Source organism: Procambarus clarkii, chromosome 33 (genome assembly GCF_040958095.1).
Source record: "Procambarus clarkii isolate CNS0578487 chromosome 33, FALCON_Pclarkii_2.0, whole genome shotgun sequence".
NCBI lineage: Eukaryota > Metazoa > Arthropoda > Malacostraca > Decapoda > Cambaridae > Procambarus > Procambarus clarkii.
In genome coordinates this window covers 27051955-27071026 of record NC_091182.1, presented here as the reverse complement: position 1 = coordinate 27071026, position 19072 = coordinate 27051955, and the positions used below count along the sequence as shown (strand labels likewise).

Below are 19072 nucleotides of genomic sequence, written 5' to 3'. Positions count from 1 at the left end.
CACCACCAATAATTATTATATTTTTATTACAGACTCGTGAGCATATACAGTAGATATATGCATTGATTATTTCATAATGATAATGTCCACTAGATATATATATTAGGCAGTCTAATTATATAAAGAACTGTATAGCAACGGAAATGAGAGGAATATTAAGAAAGACCTAGAAATATGTAAAGAGTCCTAGAAAACATGTAGTTAATGCTATGCACGCATATGCTTAATTGCAAGCTATATATATTAGTCACTGATCTATTTCCTGGCGTGATTCACTGCCGTATGACGACTGAATATATTCAATGATAATATGACACGAGCCAAATATCAGTCAGTTACAATAAACAGAAAATAAATCCTTGTGAAGTAAAGCTATAAAAAGATCTTATTTTTAGGAGACCTTGATCATGGTTGGTAAGTGCTTGTATATATAAATATACATCTGTATATATTTATAACAGCGTTTAAACATTGATACAATCATTATTATTTGACCTCATATTCTTTAAGCAGGAAGCAACGAGTAGATTTTTTAGTAATGTTTGTGCTAGATAATAAATGACAGATGCCAACACAGTATAAACAAACAAAATATATCTGCAACTCGAACGTAATGATGAAACTCGGGACAAAAAGCAGCTAAACAACAACACCATCAGCTGACTGGTGAGGGGTGGGCGGCGACCTTCCTAAATAGTGAGTTTTCTCTGGTTTGTGCTCACTTGTGAGCCCTGAGCACCCAGCACGGGCTGCCTGGCGCTCTCCTCCTGGCACAGGTAGTATACTCACACCATTTTGATGGCTATGAGTGTGTGAGGAAGGTGTAGTGAGGCGGACCTGTCTGTCTGGCCGCCCCGTCTCGTTCCTGTCTCACTTGTGTAGCAATAGTTCATTGTGGATATTGTATTATTGTATATTGTATGTGACAGTTGTATTTTTTGAGATAGGAGTTTTTTTGTAGGTTGTAGAGGGCTTACATTGTTTGTTGAATATATTCACGTGTGGTTTGACCTTGAGCTTTGTTTTGCAATTGAAATAATAATATTTTATTTCTTCAAGAGTTCATACAAATGATACATTAACAGTGGAGAATTACATAGGTAAGACAATACATAAAGCTATTAATATGCAGAGCAATTCAGGCATATAAAAAAAGAATAATATACATGCTTATAGGGTAATGCTTAACACTAAATGAGGTAAGGTAACTTTAACTGTTTAAGACATTTAGAATAAGATTGAGTACCTACTTACTGTTAGGTGAACAGGAGCATTAGGTGATAGGAAATGTGCCGAACCATTTCTGTCCCGCCCAGCATTCGAACCTGGAATTCTCGAGTGTAAGTCGAGAACGAACTGACTAGTACTGACTGGTACTGGTGGGTAGTGTATGTGTGTGCATGGTAAACCATACCATGCACACACATGTACTACCTACAATATATACATGTTAAAGTTACAAAATGTTTAGATTGAAGAAAAAACAAAAAACTTGATCAATTAAGTGCCTTGAGACATCATTAGTTGAATTTGTATTATTCATTTTTCTCATTCGCCTTTTTTGTCTTTAAATATTTAACAGTGAACCTAAACCATCCAAGACAATGGCAGAGTTTTTGAAAGGATCAATGGGTCTAATGCAGCATAAAAACGCCAGTAAATCTCTTGTGTCAAAGAAAGAGGAATTTGTTAGAAATGAAGATGATGCAGAAGAAATACTGGTTACTCAAAGGGCTGAGGTTGAATCTCTGCTGTCAGAGTTGGTCAACACAGTTGGCGCCGTTCTCACATCAAGACCAACACAAGTCTGGCAGGTATTGTTGCACACATTTATTGTTTTTATTTTTATCATCTACTTGGATTGGTCAGTGCAGTGATGGCCTTGCTTCTTGCAGGACCATTGTTTGATCACTGATGGTCCAAGTGTTAGGGCATCTTTCTATCACTCTGTCATCATAACCTCGTGTCCCAGCTCCTTGTCCTCATAACGTCATTCCCCCTCCCTTTCAAGTGCTATACAGTCAAACTGGCTCAGTGTTTTCACTTGATAATTATCTTACCCTTTTGTTTATATATACAGTAGTACTGTGCAGTATGTAGAATGCAACATACAGTATTTAGCTATTTAAATTTTAACTGTGTCACAAAAGATTCCCTCTTGTGTACTTTATTTGTGTAATAAATAGTGATTGAAAAGATTGGAGAGGGTTAATAAATCCTTTGCTTAGGTGTGCAATACTGTACATTATAGGTGTACCTTGTATAGGTGCCCACCACCACCGTGCTCTCACTCCTCACCTCCACTGCTACAGCATGAGAGTCTTTGCCACATGATGTTCCTGAAAGCCATGTATTTCTTTTAAGACGACTCATTTTCCAGTTTTAATGACTTGAATTCTGAGAGTAGTTTTAGCATTGCTGTGGTAAGTGGGAGTGGTGGATGTGCTGTTACCAAGTCAAAGTTTGCAGCTTCAGCTGCTTGCCCCACTAAACACCAGTGTGGTCATGTAGAAACGTGTTGTTTTATAAGATTACTGCTGATTCACATAGTGTAAATAATATGTAAACTCACCATGCATAAATATATTATAATCCCTCTATCAGTATTCATTCACTCAATAAACTATTCCAGCCAACTGAGTACTGTATATATAGACAAAAAATTAAGATACTGTATTTTTCTGAAAATCACCAAAATAATTTTCCTTCTACAGTTGTATGGAGGGTTTCAACGTATATATGAAACTGTAAAGAACATTTTCTGCCATGGCTGCAAACATATTGATGTGCAGGTGAGTATTATAATTCTTATTGTCACAAATATAACAAATAAATCATTTTAAAATTGTCAAAAGTTTTCTTTTTATACTGTGGTTTGTACCATTAGTTAATTTCTCGCAACTAACTTCATTTTCCCTCCCTCTCTTTCCCCTCACCCACCCACTTCTCTCCACCTACCCTCTTTCCTGCCCCCCCCCCCCCTTTCCCCTCTGGCATATCATCTCTCCCATTTTCTCCCTTCTTCCCACTCTCCCCACATTCTTTCCTTGTGGCCCTTTACCCTGTTCCCCTTTCACTGTTCCCCTTTCCCAAATACCCTTATAGCCTCCAACCTCAGAAAAAAAAAAAAAAAGAGAGAGAAATCTAGGGACATTGTCAGCCACGTTTCACTGATTACATGAGATGGAGGGATCACCTTTATGCCTGACCCCCCTCGTAATAGAACTAATAGAATTGACTCTGTCCAACCCATGTCCATCCCATACCCCAAACCATTCACCCTACAAAGTTGGGTAAAGTTAGCCCCAAGCATCTAGCCACCAACTTTAGACATATATAATTCTCTTATACCAATTCTTTTTTGTAAGAAGCGTGTTTCTCTCATTCTCTTGTCTTTGGAAGCATAACCTCTTTATGGGCTTATCCATATATTTGGGGCAAGTAGATTTTAAAAATTTTTCAAAGAAATGTTAAGTGTTCTGTGTAATAAAAATACTCTATAGCTTATTAGAATTCCAGCCTAGTGTATGTTGTACTGTATATTCAGACAGAAAATTCATAATTCCTTTTTTCCATGTATCACCTCATTTTCTTATAAAAGGGTTATTAGTTTCTCAACTTTGAGAGTAAATTGTCTTTTAAGTCTTTGACGCTGCTCTTATTTTAAGCATTCCTTTAATGATTGTTTAATAAACTTTTCAGTACAGATTTTCAACATTTTGTACTTCTCGTGCTTAACCATTATAAGAATTAAGAATATCTTATGCCCTTAACCCTTAGAATGCAGTTATTGTAATGTAATGGAGCTTACCTTTTTTTTTTTTTTTTTTTTTTTTGCACATGGGCAAACGTGTGTGACTATCCATATCCATAACTTAAGGGTTAAGTTATTAAGGTAGTATTTTTGTTCATATCCTGGAGGCAAAATTGATACTGTAGGTAATTAATTCTTTTTACCATGTCAATGCAGAAAGTTTCTAAATCCATTTTGGTTTTGAATCATGGGTGGAGATAATGCATTGTGAAAATGAGCTTTATAAGCTTTCAAAATTATTATTTGTTTGAATTGCAGGGGAATGCCGATATGTGGCCATTTGTGGTTGGTCTACGGGTTCTCTATCCAGCATTAGGACCCTGTGTAAAGATGACAACTACCCCTCGACCAGCAGACAATTGGATTCATATGTCTTTGGAGAAACTGCAGCTTGCGGCTAAAATTGAAGCCCTTACATCTGATAGGTACTGTGTCTAATCTGGATTTTTGCCAGCTCTTATCTAGGTTTACTTGTATAGCTCACTTGACACTTTGTCCCCTAATTAGTTGTTATGCTACATTATATAATAAAATATTTTGAAGTCTTTATTTGTTTTAATTTGATTTTCTGTTACTTGTGCAGTTCTCCATTCCTACTAGTACAATTTTGTGTTTGTTGCAAAAAACAAAAATATTGCTGAAACTTGTATAGCTGTAGTGTATGTAATGTGCTATATGTTCAGGGATCTCATCTGTACAGATCTTGTGAAGCTTTGAAATATGTACAGTACAGTATTATGTAAATTTAATAAATGATCTTTTTATGTGTTATTTAATACAAGACTTATTTTAACCTCCATGTTCAATCTTGTTCTATAGAGATCATGTTGAGAAGCATTATCATCCATGGGCACTGATGTCTTCTCAGGATCACGTTTCAGCTGTCATAACTTGCCTTCGAGCTCTGGAAGAGAATTCTCAATCTATCTTGGCTGACATAAACTCAAGACTGGTTAGTAAATTGTGCTGTAAAATATTCAACAACATAAAGTGAAATAAACTTCTGGCTATATTTATTGCTGTATCTTATCTCTGTGGGTGATTGTAACAATCCACAGCTCCTTGTGGCTGTGAGAAAGTCGGACTCTTTGTCTGGTCTCTGGTGGGCCAAACAAGACTCTACAATTGATGTAACCCAGTAGTGGGCACCCATCTCGGGGAGTTAGCTTCAAGGATCCACTGGGGCTCCACCAGAAAGAGGCATTATATACAGTATTAAAAAAGATAAAAAAAAAATTACAAATGGTAACATTTTGAAACGTTTAGTAGTTTTATAAAAATCATATACAGTATATTGAATAGTATTTATTCTTGTTCATGAATTTTTAAGGACAAATTTCACACAAAGTCTCACCAGGTGTACTCATCTCTATGCTGATTATTATTATTATTATTATTATAGAATAAAAAACATATAATTCTAATAATTCTGCATAGATGTGACGTCATTACTGTGATAGATATTGTGTTATCTTGTTGTTGGGACAGGGAATGTCAATAGGATTTAACACTGATATTTATCTGCAGCTTGTTGGGACATACCAGCCACTTCCTGGAACCACAACTATGCCTCACAATGATTCAGCTAATCAAATGGGCTCACGAATAAGACCGCGTCTCTGCGGCATAAATTCAGCCGATTTGATGAGTAAACCTGATCTTCTTAAAAGGAACACTTCATCTCTACCAACGAGTCCAGTTACAGAAAAGGAGTGCCCAACATTGTTTTCTCAGTCTAACAATCAAAACAAGAGCTTAAATAAAGAAATAAAAAAGGAATTAGATATTGTACCTTCATGTTCAGAAGTTGTTAAATCTCTTAAGAATAAAGAAATTGGTAGATCTAGAGATAACACAAAACCTGTAAATGTAAATGTGGAAAGTAAAGATGTGACTTTAATGCGTCGAGAGAGTCCAGATGGCAGTTCAGATTGTTCAGACTGGCCTGCAATGATGAGTCCTGTTGATCAGTCTATAGTGTTCAATACAGATGAGTCTCCTCGGGTATCTGATGGCTCAACTTTTTCTTCAATATCAAAACTAGTTCATGGCAAAACTATTCATATTTTAACTAGTGAAACTGGAGCAAGGCCCAAGGAGTTAACCCCCATCCTGCAATCAGATCTTCATCCTGTGTCTTTCACAGAGTTTTTGAATGTAAGTGACAGTGGTAGTGGACCAGGGAGTACTATTTCTCCAAGCCTCTTACAGGTGAACTATGGAGGGGAATGTTCTACAAGTGATGGGGACAGTAGTACAACTGGTAGCTTCCAAAGATCAAGGGGTTCTCAAGGGTTCAGAACTCCACAGTTACGACACCGGGCTAGTACTGGAAGACTGACATCTTTACCTGCAGATAGTGACCAGGACAGTGAAGAAACTGTGGATGGAATTTCTTCTCAAATTCCCAGACGAAGACGACGGTTCCCATCAACTCCTCAGCCTTCAAGCTTATCTGTCAAATTATTGACAGATAGTAGAGGGATATTAAAATCTGACAGTAACCTGGAGATCAGTTGTTCAAATGATTGTTTAAGAAAGGGTTCTGAGCAGTCCAGTTCCTGTGATAATTTAAAAAGTTTGGTTCATAAACCTGTTGTATCGAATGCCTCTACAAATAATAATCCTTCCAGTGTTGTACCTCCATCATCTGAGTTACCACAGACTACCGAGTGTCCTGTAGTCTCTACACCCTGCAATTTTTCCAAAAGTGTCCTTCCACATGTTACTTCAGCTCCAGTTTCTACTAATCTTTCTGCTGAAATTATTGATAATGTAGCATTTAGTGCACCTGTGAGAGATTTTAAAGGAAATTTATTAGCCAGCGAGGAAGTTAAAGCAAAGAAAAAGACCCATGGTCGCTCTCGATCTGATGGCTCCCAGGAATTGGTAGGAAAATTATGCCTATCACAGTCTAATACCGTACCAGAACTAGAATCTAAATTCAAAGCAACAAAACTAGGCAAAACAGGAGACTTTGGGATCAGTGCACCAGTTCCAGTGCGTAAGCGTTTTATGGAAGATGGGGGTCATAGTATAACCCCAGCAGCTGACAATGGATTCTTCCCTCGTCCCCAACCAGGACAAAGTCTCATTGGGTTTCTTTCATCCAAAGAGTTCCACAAGCAGTATGCCGAGTTGGATAGAGAAAATGCCCATTTCAACATTTCTGAAGCTGTGATTGCTGCTCTGACACAGGTAATGTGTGTGTCCATTTTATGTTTAAGCAAGATATCACTGTATTATACAGTGTAGTGTGCATTTAATCCTATAAGTCAGCTCCTCATTATCTAGTTCCTATTAACACGTCTCTATGTGGAGTGGATGAAATCTAATCCAGGTATATTTGGTAGTACTGTACCGTATTTTTAAGTATAGTGTCCACATAAAATGGAAGCTCTAGGTAATTCAGATTTATATTGGCAATAAACTTGAAAAAAAATATTACAAATGTACTTTCCCTATCTGGTTGTGGTATCAAAATATGTGCACACATGTGTTCTCTTGTTTAAAGCCAATAAAAATAAAATTAATTTGCATAAAACAGCAAAATTCAAAACCTATGGATTATCTGGACCTGTGACTGAACTAGATCGGGTACAGTTCCAGTTAAATCAGATAATGAGAAGTCCACTTAACACAAGGTAAACATGACATAACATCTCCCATTCTCATGGAGTAAGAAGATACTTGCCGAGAAAGACGAGTGTCCGAGGTACGCAGAGTGGGTTACCTTTCATTACCATACATGATTAGTAGTTTTAAGCGAGTCTTATATTTCCAAGTTTTATTTCTTTCATATAACTACAACTGGTAAAGTAAATTTAAGAGTCGAAATTGTTTGCGGCTTACAATTTAAAGTAAAATGTCAGTAAAATCTTGCCTTACTAAGCAAATAGGTGTACTACTCAGGAAAATACTTTTCATGTGCACTCAAAGCTTTATTTTTGTATTTAGATGCAGTTTGATGCCTGGCAACAGAAGTATAGCTCTAGTCCAGGAACAGGTGATGAGAGTGATGAAGAGATTCGTAGTCTTCAGGCTCGCATCAGGGAGAAAAGAAGGCAAAAAATATCTGGCTCTGTCTTGTCAGCAACTACCTCTACTAATACTGTAATTGAATCCATTTCTGATCCTCAGAAATGGGCCTCTAAATCATCAGGAAAATTAGAAAGTAAGAGCACTTTAAAGTACATGTGATGTAAGTTTTGCTTAATACATTGATGTATATTGTTTTTTTTTATATCTGTATGGCACTTAAATGAAGTTTATAATTTTACTAAGCAGTAGTAAAATTATAAATTTATGAGACTTATCAGTGCTCAAATGTGTTGTGTTGGTGGCTTTGCAGGTACTACTGATTACAGTGTGTACGAGTCGCCACAGAGCTCGGCCTACAATAGTGAGTCTGATATGGTTTCGGAGTTGGAGGAGGAGCTGGAGAACGATGGATCATCAAGCTGCGAAGGTGAGGACAGTTTTGACTCGCTGTCATGTGGGCCCATTTATTTACCGAAAACAACAACTACTGTTGAAAGAAAAAAGAGGCTTGATTTGGCAACGCTAGGAAGTTAAAGGTGTATTGCTCACTTGATAATGTTCTAAAATGTTAGATATTAAATAAGTAAGATATGAATTTAACTGGTATTGTTGTTTATTTAGTACTTAACTCTCTGCTTAAGCACATTTTCCCGATGCCTCATATCAAGCTAAGAATGGTTGTCACTTTTTGAGTGTAGAACATGTTTACATTTCTTAGGCAGAAGTGGTTAAGCATGGAAAAATGCAATACAGTACAGTACTGTATATTGAGTCTTGTTACCAACAGTTAATTTTACTTGTGTGATAGGCTAAAGAAGAGACTCAACAATAAGATGGGAAGTGTAAAGGGAAGTGTTTTCTTAATTTAATTTATTATTGTCTAGTAATAGTACTCCATTGGCTGTCATTTAGTATGCCTTTTGCTTTGTTCAAGAATCTTGTATCCATTCTTTTTATCAGACACTCCAATTTTGCAATCAAGAACGACTTCAGAGAGTGAACCCTCACCTTTCAAGACTGACCTAACCTCAGCAGAGAATGTTGCTTTGAACTTGCTTAAACACTTCAATGAACAAAGGCTTCCCAAAGCATGTGAGCTGGAGTGGCTCGTGTCTGAACAGGATGTACCACAAAAGGTTAGTAGATGTACAAGGTGTGAAAATTTATACAACAGTTGGTTTTTTAAAGACATTACTGATAGAATTTTGTATTATTATTTTACCTCTATTTTTGCTTGTCAGTTAATTAACAATTATTCTTGCCATTTCATTCCTTCGTGTATTTTGTAGTTACATGCAATATTCACAATTTGTGTGGTAATAAGAGGTGATTATGTAGAGCAAACATTTTTCTTTACTATCAGCTGTTGCCATTGCCTACAAGTGTGGCAGTTAGTCCTGATGATAGTGGAGCAGGGAAGGCATCACTCTCACAAACTCAGCTCCGTGGAACTTCTGATTGGGCTCCGCCGAGACCTCAGCTCATTTTCACTCTTCACACCAACACAAAGTAAGGGAGTACAGTACAAGATTTGATTTGTTATATTGATTCCTTATCACAGCAGTAACAGAGCAGTTGGCTTCAGTTGTCGACATTTACCTATCGGTTTATGCAAAGAATATGGCCTAGTTCGATATGCCCCGCCTTTTAACTTTTTGTTTTCGGTTCTCAGTTGGGGATCCTGGATTTTATTCCAGGGTGGGACAGAAAATGATACACACATTTGATTTTGCCTAATGCCTCTGGGGGGGATGGGGCCTCAGGACAAGTCTATTATATATACATACACAGGCTTCCTGTCCCTAATAACAGGAATTATATATCTATGTTTCTCATATTCCTTCTGAAGTGGTTTCTGCTATATTTTCTTTTGATGCATTCAATTTCTTGACCACTGTATGAGTACTGTATATCCTTACACATCTACTCACTTATATTTCCAGTTTCCATTGATGTCCTTTTATTCTATTTTATTTAAATTTAATGGGGCCATCCTTGTCCATCTTATAGATTCCTTTCAGCAGCTTGTATGTAGTGATCATATCCCCCCTTGTATACCTAGAGTTCCATTCTTACCAAGACTTAACGTGAATTTGAAGAATAGTTTAAATTTGGTCAAAGTCCAGATAGTCCTGTCTTTGCTATACCTTCTGATTTCCTGGTGTGGGACTGGAACTGGTAAATGGTCTTCCATGACAACTGAATAGGATTATATGTCAAGTGATTGACATTTGTATAAAATCTGAGAATCATATTTTCATCTGTAATGAGGGTAATTAGAAAAGGGAGAATGAAAATAGTTACATTTAATTTTGTTTTTAAATGCTATACTATTTCTTTAAGAATTCTGCTTCATATTTAAGTAGCATGGGTATATTGTTAGTAATAAGAATTTAATGTAGCGGTATGTACTGTATTTGCATAATACCAGTTTGTAATTGTGGCGTGTAATCTTTATATTGCAGGCGTTCGGTGTTGATGGGTGGCCAAGGGTGGCGGTGTGCAGGCTGTGGTATGCGCGTAACTGAGCGCCTTAGCAGGCACTTCCGACTTTGTAATTACTTAGGTCGATACTTCTGCACAACCTGTCACACCAACCAGACTGCTATGATTCCGGCCAAAATACTTCATAAATGGGATTTCAAATTGTAAGGAAACATTTATATAGGTTTTTGCAGTTTAGTGTGTATTATTATAATGATTTTTTAAATTTTATTGACCACATTTATGATTTGAATTACTGTAAATAATGGATTTTAATTTTGTACACATTTTAGACTACTTCAGCAGTTATTTAAAAAAAAGTTTGAGTGGTGCTTAGTCTTATCAAAGGTTTGGGAAACCTAAAAAAAAATAGATGAGTACTGTATCACATAAAGCAGAGCATTGAATAGATTTGTAGACTATGAAACTGCAAAAGATGATGGGTGCCTTTCTTTCTTTCTTCCTTGTAATAAAACTGAAAATCAAAGATTTTAAGTTTCCTCTATATTAATAATAATATAATGTATATTTATAACCAATATGCATTGGTTATATTACATTGTATGAATACATGGAAATATTATATAAATACAATGACAATATTGCATTGCAATATTTTTTATTAGGTTAAATAATTAGTATATAAATACAAAAATATTTTTCTTATAGGTATCCAGTAGCTAAATTTTCATCAGAACTAATAAAAAGTATGAGAAGTGATCCACTGTTCAATATTGATGCTCTCAATCCTGGGCTATATAAACGGTGCCGACACCTTCACCAAGCGTACATCTACCGACTGCAGTTGTACCGCTCTTTACCGTACATCAACACCTGTAGCAGGTCTCAAAGGTAATATTCGGTCCTAGATTTATGTCTGAGGTCTGTGTATATATATATATATATATATATATATATATATATATATATATATATATATATATATATGTATATATATATATATATATATATATATATATATATATATATATATATACACAGACTATATATATATATATATATATATATATATATATATATATATCTGAAAAAGTTTAGTTTGCGTTTCTTTTCTTTCAAAGCCATATTGACTTTTCTTACTACCTGAAGTGGAATGAGCTCTCAGAGCAACATACAAGAACGTGGCATCAATAAAATATATTCCAATACAAGAAACTGATGCTTACCCTACAAGTGCAGTTTTCCAAATTGCTTCATTAAATATTTGTTAAAGGATTGTACAGGACAGAAATCTGTATAGAAGAGTGTAGTTTAATATGCAATTCTGCTTTATAGTGAAAAAGTGATGCTTAGTAAGACACCTCCACATTGGTCGGGAGATCCTCACGCATACTCTTTGGATGACCTCATATCTGTGAAGGCCGGCTTGCTGGTGACGGAGCTGAAGAGTATCACCTCGCAGTGTATTGTGCATATTGCCAAGTGTCAGGTTAGTCAACTTCAAAGTTGTTTCAAGATAAATTTAACTGGAGATTTGAGTTGCTGCAAATATTGCCATCTAACACTGCTTTTTAATGACAAAGGTGTTTTCTTATGTGAAAATAAACATTGGTAAATGGTAAAAATAATTTTGAAGGTGTGCCAAAGTTGTTACAGGTCACTATATGTAACTTAAAACTTTTAATTTGAATTTAAGTGTATGAAATGTGTATGATGGAACTGTTGGGGTAATACACATTGTGAGTTATTACCCCATATTTTATACAGATGGAATAAGCTAGTGGAATGGAAAAGTAATCATTAAGAATGAGTAAGTGTAGGATAAGGATTTGGAAATTAAATGAGAAAGTATTCCCAGCAGGAGTTCAATTACTGGGAGAGAATATACTGTATATACTGTGTGTGTGTGTATATATATATATATATATATACACACACACACACACATATATATATATATATATATATATATATACACACACACACACACACACATATATATATATATATATATATATATATGTCGTACCTAGTAGCCAGAACGCACTTCTCAGCCTACTATTCAAGGCCCGATTTGCCTACTAAGCCAAGTTTTCATGAATTAATGTTTTTTCGACTACCTAACCTACCTAACCTAACCTAACCTAACTTTTTCTGCTACCTAACCGAACCTAACCTATAAAGATAGGTTAGGTTAGGTTAGGTAGGGTTGGTTAGGTTCGGTCATATATCTACGTTAATTTTAACTTCAATAAACAAAAATTGACCTCATACATAATGAAATGGGTAGCTTTATCATTTCATAAGAAACAAATTAGAGAAAATATATTAATTCATAAAAAATTGGCTTATTAGGCAAATCGGGCCTTGCATAGTAGGCCAAGAAGTACGTTCTGGCTACTAGGTACGACATATATATATATATATATATATATATATATATATATATATATATATATATATATATATATATATATATATATATATATATATATATAGAGAGAGAGAGAGAGAGAGAGAGAGAGAGAGAGAGAGAGAGAGAGAGAGAGAGAGAGTGAGTGAGAGAGTGAGAGAGTGAGAGAGTGAGAGAGTGAGAGAGTGAGAGAGTGAGAGAGTGAGTGAGTGAGTGAGTGAGTGAGTGAGTGAGTGAGTGTGTGTGTGTGTGAGTGAGTGAGTGAGTGAGTGAGTGAGTGAGTGAGTGAGTGAGAGTGTGTGAGTGAGAGTGTGTGAGTGAGAGTGTGTGAGTGAGTGTGTGTGAGTGTGTGTGAGTGAGTGAGTGAGTGAGTGAGTGTAATTACCTAAGTGTAGTTACAGGATGAGAGCTACGCTCGTGGTGTCCTGTCTTCCCAGCACTCTTTGTCATATAACCATGTCATAAAACATGTCATATAATATGTGTGTGTGTGTGTGTGTGTGTGTACCAGGGAAGTACAGTCTCTCATTACAATACAACATTTGCTCTGACACATGACTACTACTGAAAATAAACTCTTACAGTACTAGTGCATTGAAAAGAATTTTACCAGCTCATCACATGCTCATCATTGTTTCTAATATCAGTAAATAATTTTTTGCAGGTATGCTTGGGACGAGGTTTCATCTGTGAAGTATGTGGCCTAGGAGATGCTATCTTTCCATTTCAATTGGATTCAACTGCACTCTGTAATACTTGCAGTGCTTGTTTCCATGCTGGCTGCTTTTCTCCAATCCGTTGCCCTCGTTGCATCAGACGAGAAACAAGACGATTATCGCATGGTAATCTTCAATTGCTGAACTCTTAAGAGGTTATATATGTTATGCCTGTCTCCAATCAAAATACCTTTCTCTGTCTTTGAACAGGGCTGCACATGCAGTTTGTCCTTCATTTTTTCTTCCATGATTTCTGTAAATATTTTTGTCTTGAAGCTATGCTAAGCAGCTTATTATAATTGTGATAGTTGCACTGGATTGACACTTGAAACAAGTCTACCAAAGAGTAATTTTATCTCACAGTATCAGATCTGTATCCTGTATAATGCTTGTACATATTTTCAATTTTCCTAAAGAATCAAAGGTGACTGCCAAACAACTTAGATACTTAGTAAAGTTTACTGGTAGTATACTTTTTATTGCTCGTCAAGACCGTTAAGAAAGCAAGAGTAGAGGGACGTTATGAGCCACTTTGCTTTATACGGATTAGTATTATTTCTTGCCAGGGAGTTGTTAACCTCCCACTTCAAAGTATGTAAACATTTTAAGTTTCCAAGCTGAACTGTAATCATTTTGCATACCGGATGTTTCACTTCAGAAATGCATTAGTTGCTGTTAAAATAGTAAATAACTATTAGCTGAAATATCTTCATTGCACAAATTAATTGGTCACAATATGAAAACCAATACATATTGTATACTGGCTGTATACATTGGCGTGTTAGAATAATGAGAAGCTTTCATGTGTTAGAGGCAGCATTAGAAGAACATAATACAATACAAGTTCTGTACAACCAAATAAATTAATGCATACAAAATAAGGAAATGTGATGAAAATCATTTAACATCAATGTTAATTAGCAATCTTGAAATCTTTATAGATCATTTGTTCTTCATGGTGTTGAAATGCATCATACAGTGTATACAGTACTGTAGTTGCATTTAAAGAGTAAAAAAGAATGGTTGCTGTAAATTGGAAGTGAATAACTTTCAAAGTACGGTAATTATATATCTTAACTATTATATTTTTATAATTGTAATTAATATTGAAAGCAAAATTGAGAGTAAAGGAACGTGTCTTAAACTTTTATCTATCGTCGTGTACTGTAAAAGGGAAGTAATATTGCTGGTGAGTATTGACTTGCATGTTTGAGACTAAGACGGCCATTTTAGTTGAATGAAAATATTGATAACTGTTAAATGTTTTTTGCTTTGTGACATTATTTACCTAATGTGTTATGGTAGGTATAGTTGTCACGGTCAAGAAGTATTTCTCATCTCTGGTAGAGGAACATTCTGTTGGGACTTGCTATTTTGTCCTTTTAAAAATATAGTATGAATGTGTTTGTGTGTTACTTAAATATTAGAAAGTCTTAAATTTGTTTGAATTTGAAAAAAAAGATTATTGATAATTTTAAATAGTGTAACAAGTTTCTGTTCTAAGCTTTATTCTGAGGACAAAGAATTGGTCAGAAAGGAAAGAGAAAGGTCAGATAATAAATAATATGTTAAACTAGTCTTCAGTATTGAGAAAATATTGGTAACATGGCACTTGGTGTGCTTTCCATCTCTCTGTGTAAGTTATTATCTTGTTTTAATAGCTTTATGCATTTGTTATTGGTAACATCATTGTAATACTAAATGGTAAAAATAAATTGTCTAGCTATAATATCACAAAAGATTTGTTAGGGCAGATACTACCTAATCTACAAGTTCTAAGTCTACTTCATACGACCAAATGTCAATTGCACATCTAATGTAAAATTGTGGCCTATATATTGAATAAGAAGAATTAATACAATGGTTGTGGAAGCTACTAAGCTCAGGTTGTTTTTTGTGTAGATGATAATGGGCCTTATGTGATGCCACTTTCATATTGTGTGTCAAATTGTTCATATTTCATTCCATATTCTGTTTAGGCAACTAAGTAGTTAATTCTTATAAGTATTATAGTTTTTAATTGATGGTGTTGTCGACCAGCACTGTTCATTGTTGTTAAGTAATCCACTATGATATTTGCTGGATGTAAGAATTTACAAATCTTAGGAACTAATATATAATTTAAATGTTATTCAGAAATTATGATTCCAAGAAGCCTTATAAAGTACAGTACAGTATTTAAGAAAAGTTAGCAGGTAGAACTTCAAATAAAGTTTGTTAAACATGTTTTTTGTTTATTCACTTTCATGACACTAACGAAGAGTGGATGCAAGATTAACAATAGTTGTCCTTAATATGCAGTCCTCTACACTGAATATGCAGTTCAGTAGTGTTGTGGATGCTAGGTAGGTGTGCAGACTACAGATGGGAAGATTTGGTAAGGATGGTAAAAGGCATGTGTGTGTGGGTGTTAGTTTTAGCAATATATTTGCACACAAATTTAACTTAAGAAAGTTTCAATCATGACACACATCCTCATCCTCTTCCCCCTACACACACACACACACACACACAGTCACTTGCCCTCCACACACACCCATTCACACTCCACACACACCCCCCCCCCTTCCTTCACCCTTCACATATGTACGTACGTGGACAAAGACAAACTCTTAAGCATGGGTAGAACTCGAACAAAAGGACACAGGTGGGAACTTAGTACCCAAATGAGCCACAGAGACATTAGAATTTTTTCAGTGTCAGAGTAGTTATAATAATAATAATAATAATAATAATTTTTATTTAGGTAAAGGTACATACATAGAGATTTTACAATGTTTGTTGGCTTTATAGATAGAGCTAGTACATACAATGCCTAAAGCCACTATTACGCAAAGCGTTTCGGGCAGAAAATAAGAGTTAATAAATGGAATGCACTAGGAAGTGATGTGGTGGAGGCAGACTCCATACACAGTGTCAAGTGTAGATATGATACAGCCCAGTAGGCTCTGGAATCTGTACACTAGTTGATTGACGGTTGAGAGAAGACCAAAGAGATGAAGCTCAACCCCCGCAAGCACAACTAGATGAGTATACACACACACACATCTTGGTGAATATGGGAAATTCATATCTTAGGGAATAGTGAAATTCCCGGCACCGACGAGTAACAATGGGCAGAGTTTCTTTCACCCTGATGCCACTGTTACCTAGTAGTAAATAGGTATCTGGGAGTTAGACAGCTGTTATTGGCTGCTTCCTGGGTGTGTGTGAAAAAAATTTGTAGTAACAGTTGAGAGGTGGGCCGAAAGAGCAGAGCTCAACCCCTGCAAGCACAACTAGATGAATATAATTAGGTGAATACACACACCTTGTATACCACATATGTAAGACCAATCCTAAAGTATGCGGCCCCAGCGTGGAACCCGTACCTTGTCAAGCACAAGGCGAGCTGGAAAAAGTTCAGAGGTATGCCACTAGGCTAGTCCCAGAACTAAGAGGCACGAGTTACGAGGAAAGGCTGCGTGACACTGGGAGACATTATCACTGCCTACAAAATTCTCAGAGGATTTGACAGGGTAGATAAAGATAAGCTGTTTAACACGGGTGGTACACAAACAAGGGTACACAGGTGGAAACTGAGTACCCAAATGAACCACAGAGACGTTAGAAAGAACTTTTTCAGTGTCAGAGTAGTTAACAGATGGAATGCATTAGGCAGTGATGTGGTGGAGGCTGACTCCATACACAGTTTCAAATGTAGATATGATAGAGCCCAGTAGGCTCAGGAACCTGTACACCAGTTGACTGACAGTTGAGACGTGGGACCAAAGAGCCGGAGCTCAACCCCCGCAAGCACAAGTAGCTGAGTACACTCCCTCACACACACATACACCCTCCCTCCCTCCCTCACCCTCCACTCCCCATCCTCACAATCATCATGTTTCTTGATTGAAATTCTGGTCTCTTGCCTCGGGCGCTGGAGTCGGCTCTGCCTGGGTCGCAAACCAACCCTTTGAGTGTCCTCCGTGTGTGTATTTACTATTTGTGTCTGCAGAATCGAGCTATTTGCTCCTGGACCCCGCCTTTCTAACCAATCTATTTTTTCTTCTATTATGTCTACTACATATATTTATCTCTAGCACATATACACACACATATCCAGGAAGTAGCCCGTAGCACCTGTCTAACTGCTAGGTGAACAGGGACATCAGGGTAAAAGAAACTCTGTTTATTTGTTTCTGTCATGACAGGGAGTCAAACCCGGTCCCTTAGGACTACGACCCCTCGAGCGCTGACCACCCAGCCACGAGGCTCCCCCAACACACCAACCCGAGGACACGAGTGTAATTACCAAAGTGTAGTTACAAGATGAGAGCCACGCTCGTGGTGTCCCGTCTTCCCAGCACTCTTTGTCGTATAACATTTTGAAACTAGTGACGGTTTTGGCCTCCACCACCTTCTCACTTAGCTTGTTCCAACCGTCTGCCGCTCTGTTTACAAAACAAAACTTTCTAATATTTTTTTGGTGCTTTTGTTTTCTTAGCTCGACTCTGTGACCTCTTAGTTTTTGAGTTTGTCGGTTTTAGGAATTAGTCTTTGTCAATTAGGTCGATTCCTCTTATTATTTTGTAAGTGATGATCATCATATCTCCTCTTTTTGCTTCTATCTTCTGTGTGTGTGTGTACTCACCTATATGTGCCTGCAGGATCGAACACTGGCTCTTGGCTCCCGCCTTTCTAGCCGCCGGTAGTTTACAGCAATGACTCCTGTCCTACTTCTCTATCATATATAGTTTTAAAACAATGAATTGTGTTTGCTTCCACAACCTGCTCCTTTAGTTCATTCCATTTTCCCAATACTCTCATGCTAAAGTAAAACTTTCTAACATCGCTATGACTCATCTGAGTTTTGACTATTTCCACTCTGTCAATCCCTCTAAGTACTGTGTTTGATATGTTGCTCTCACATCTCGCTGCTCCCTCCTCCTAACGTTGTCAGGTTCAGTGCCTTCAGTCGCTCTTCATACCCCATCCCTCGCAACTCTGGGACGAGACTCGTCGCAAATTTCTGAACCTCAACGCATATACACTATGTGTGTGTGTGTGTGTGTGTATTCACCTAATTGTGCTTACGGGGGTTGAGCTCTGGCTCTTTGGTCCCGCCTCTCAACAGTCAATCAACTGGTGTACAGATTCCTGAGCCTACTGGGCTCTATCATATCTACACTTGAAACTGTGTATGGAGTCTGCCTCCACCACATCATGTGTGTGTGTGTGTGTGTGTGTGTGTGTGTTTGTACTCACCCACACACACGAGAGAGAGAGGGAGAGAGATGCAACTGTATAGTGGTGGGCTAATGACGTTATCTCAAACATAAAATACAAGGTGTGATGCTTAGGGGAGAGACCTGAAGCTTGCTGCTCAAGACACAAGTCTCTGAAACGCCTCTGGCAGTCATCTGGCGTTTGCCTTAATGTAATTTGGAAAAACTTTTATTGTAATTAAAGTTGACTAAATTGTAAACTCTCCAGAGAGAGAAAGGGTGAAAATTAAAGTGAATTAAATTACATGATGTGAAAATTCCGGGAAGACTGTAACCGAAGAGTGAGCAAGTGCTGGCGTCAGTGTGGGGATATTAAGCAACACATGTGATGTTTGTTTGTTTGTCTGTGTGTGTTTGTTGAGTAGTTGGCTGGCCT

The 19072-nt window shown here is 36.8% G+C and overlaps 1 protein-coding gene across 2 annotated transcripts; it reads left to right on the top strand.

The window, feature by feature from the left end:
• Nucleotides 1-560: 560 nt before the first annotated feature.
• On the top strand, nucleotides 561-15655 carry Rubicon (run domain Beclin-1-interacting and cysteine-rich domain-containing protein rubicon). 2 transcript variants are annotated; one of them, XM_045753765.2, is made up of 14 exons: nucleotides 561-696; nucleotides 1583-1814; nucleotides 2715-2792; nucleotides 4073-4239; nucleotides 4634-4766; nucleotides 5342-7012; nucleotides 7772-7988; nucleotides 8166-8282; nucleotides 8816-8991; nucleotides 9219-9364; nucleotides 10321-10503; nucleotides 11009-11191; nucleotides 11636-11789; nucleotides 13378-15655. In XM_045753765.2, the coding sequence occupies exons 2-14, from the start codon at nucleotides 1605-1607 to the stop codon at nucleotides 13579-13581; spliced, it is 3639 nt and encodes a 1212-aa protein (XP_045609721.1). In that variant the 5' UTR covers nucleotides 561-696; nucleotides 1583-1604; the 3' UTR covers nucleotides 13582-15655. The 2 variants fall into 2 exon arrangements, with proteins under 2 accessions (XP_045609721.1, XP_045609722.1); XM_045753766.2 differs by having other exon boundaries at nucleotides 648-776.
• The last annotated feature ends 3417 nt before the right edge of the window (nucleotides 15656-19072 follow it).

Coding starts and splice junctions, on each gene's coding strand:
- Rubicon (XM_045753765.2), top strand. CDS start 1,605: ATGGCAGAGTTTTTGAAAGGATCAATGGGTCTAATGCAGCATAAAAAC. Junction 4,767..5,341: donor CTGACATAAACTCAAGACTG/GTTAGTAAATTG, acceptor ATTTATCTGCAG/CTTGTTGGGACATACCAGCC. Junction 11,192..11,635: donor ACCTGTAGCAGGTCTCAAAG/GTAATATTCGGT, acceptor TCTGCTTTATAG/TGAAAAAGTGATGCTTAGTA.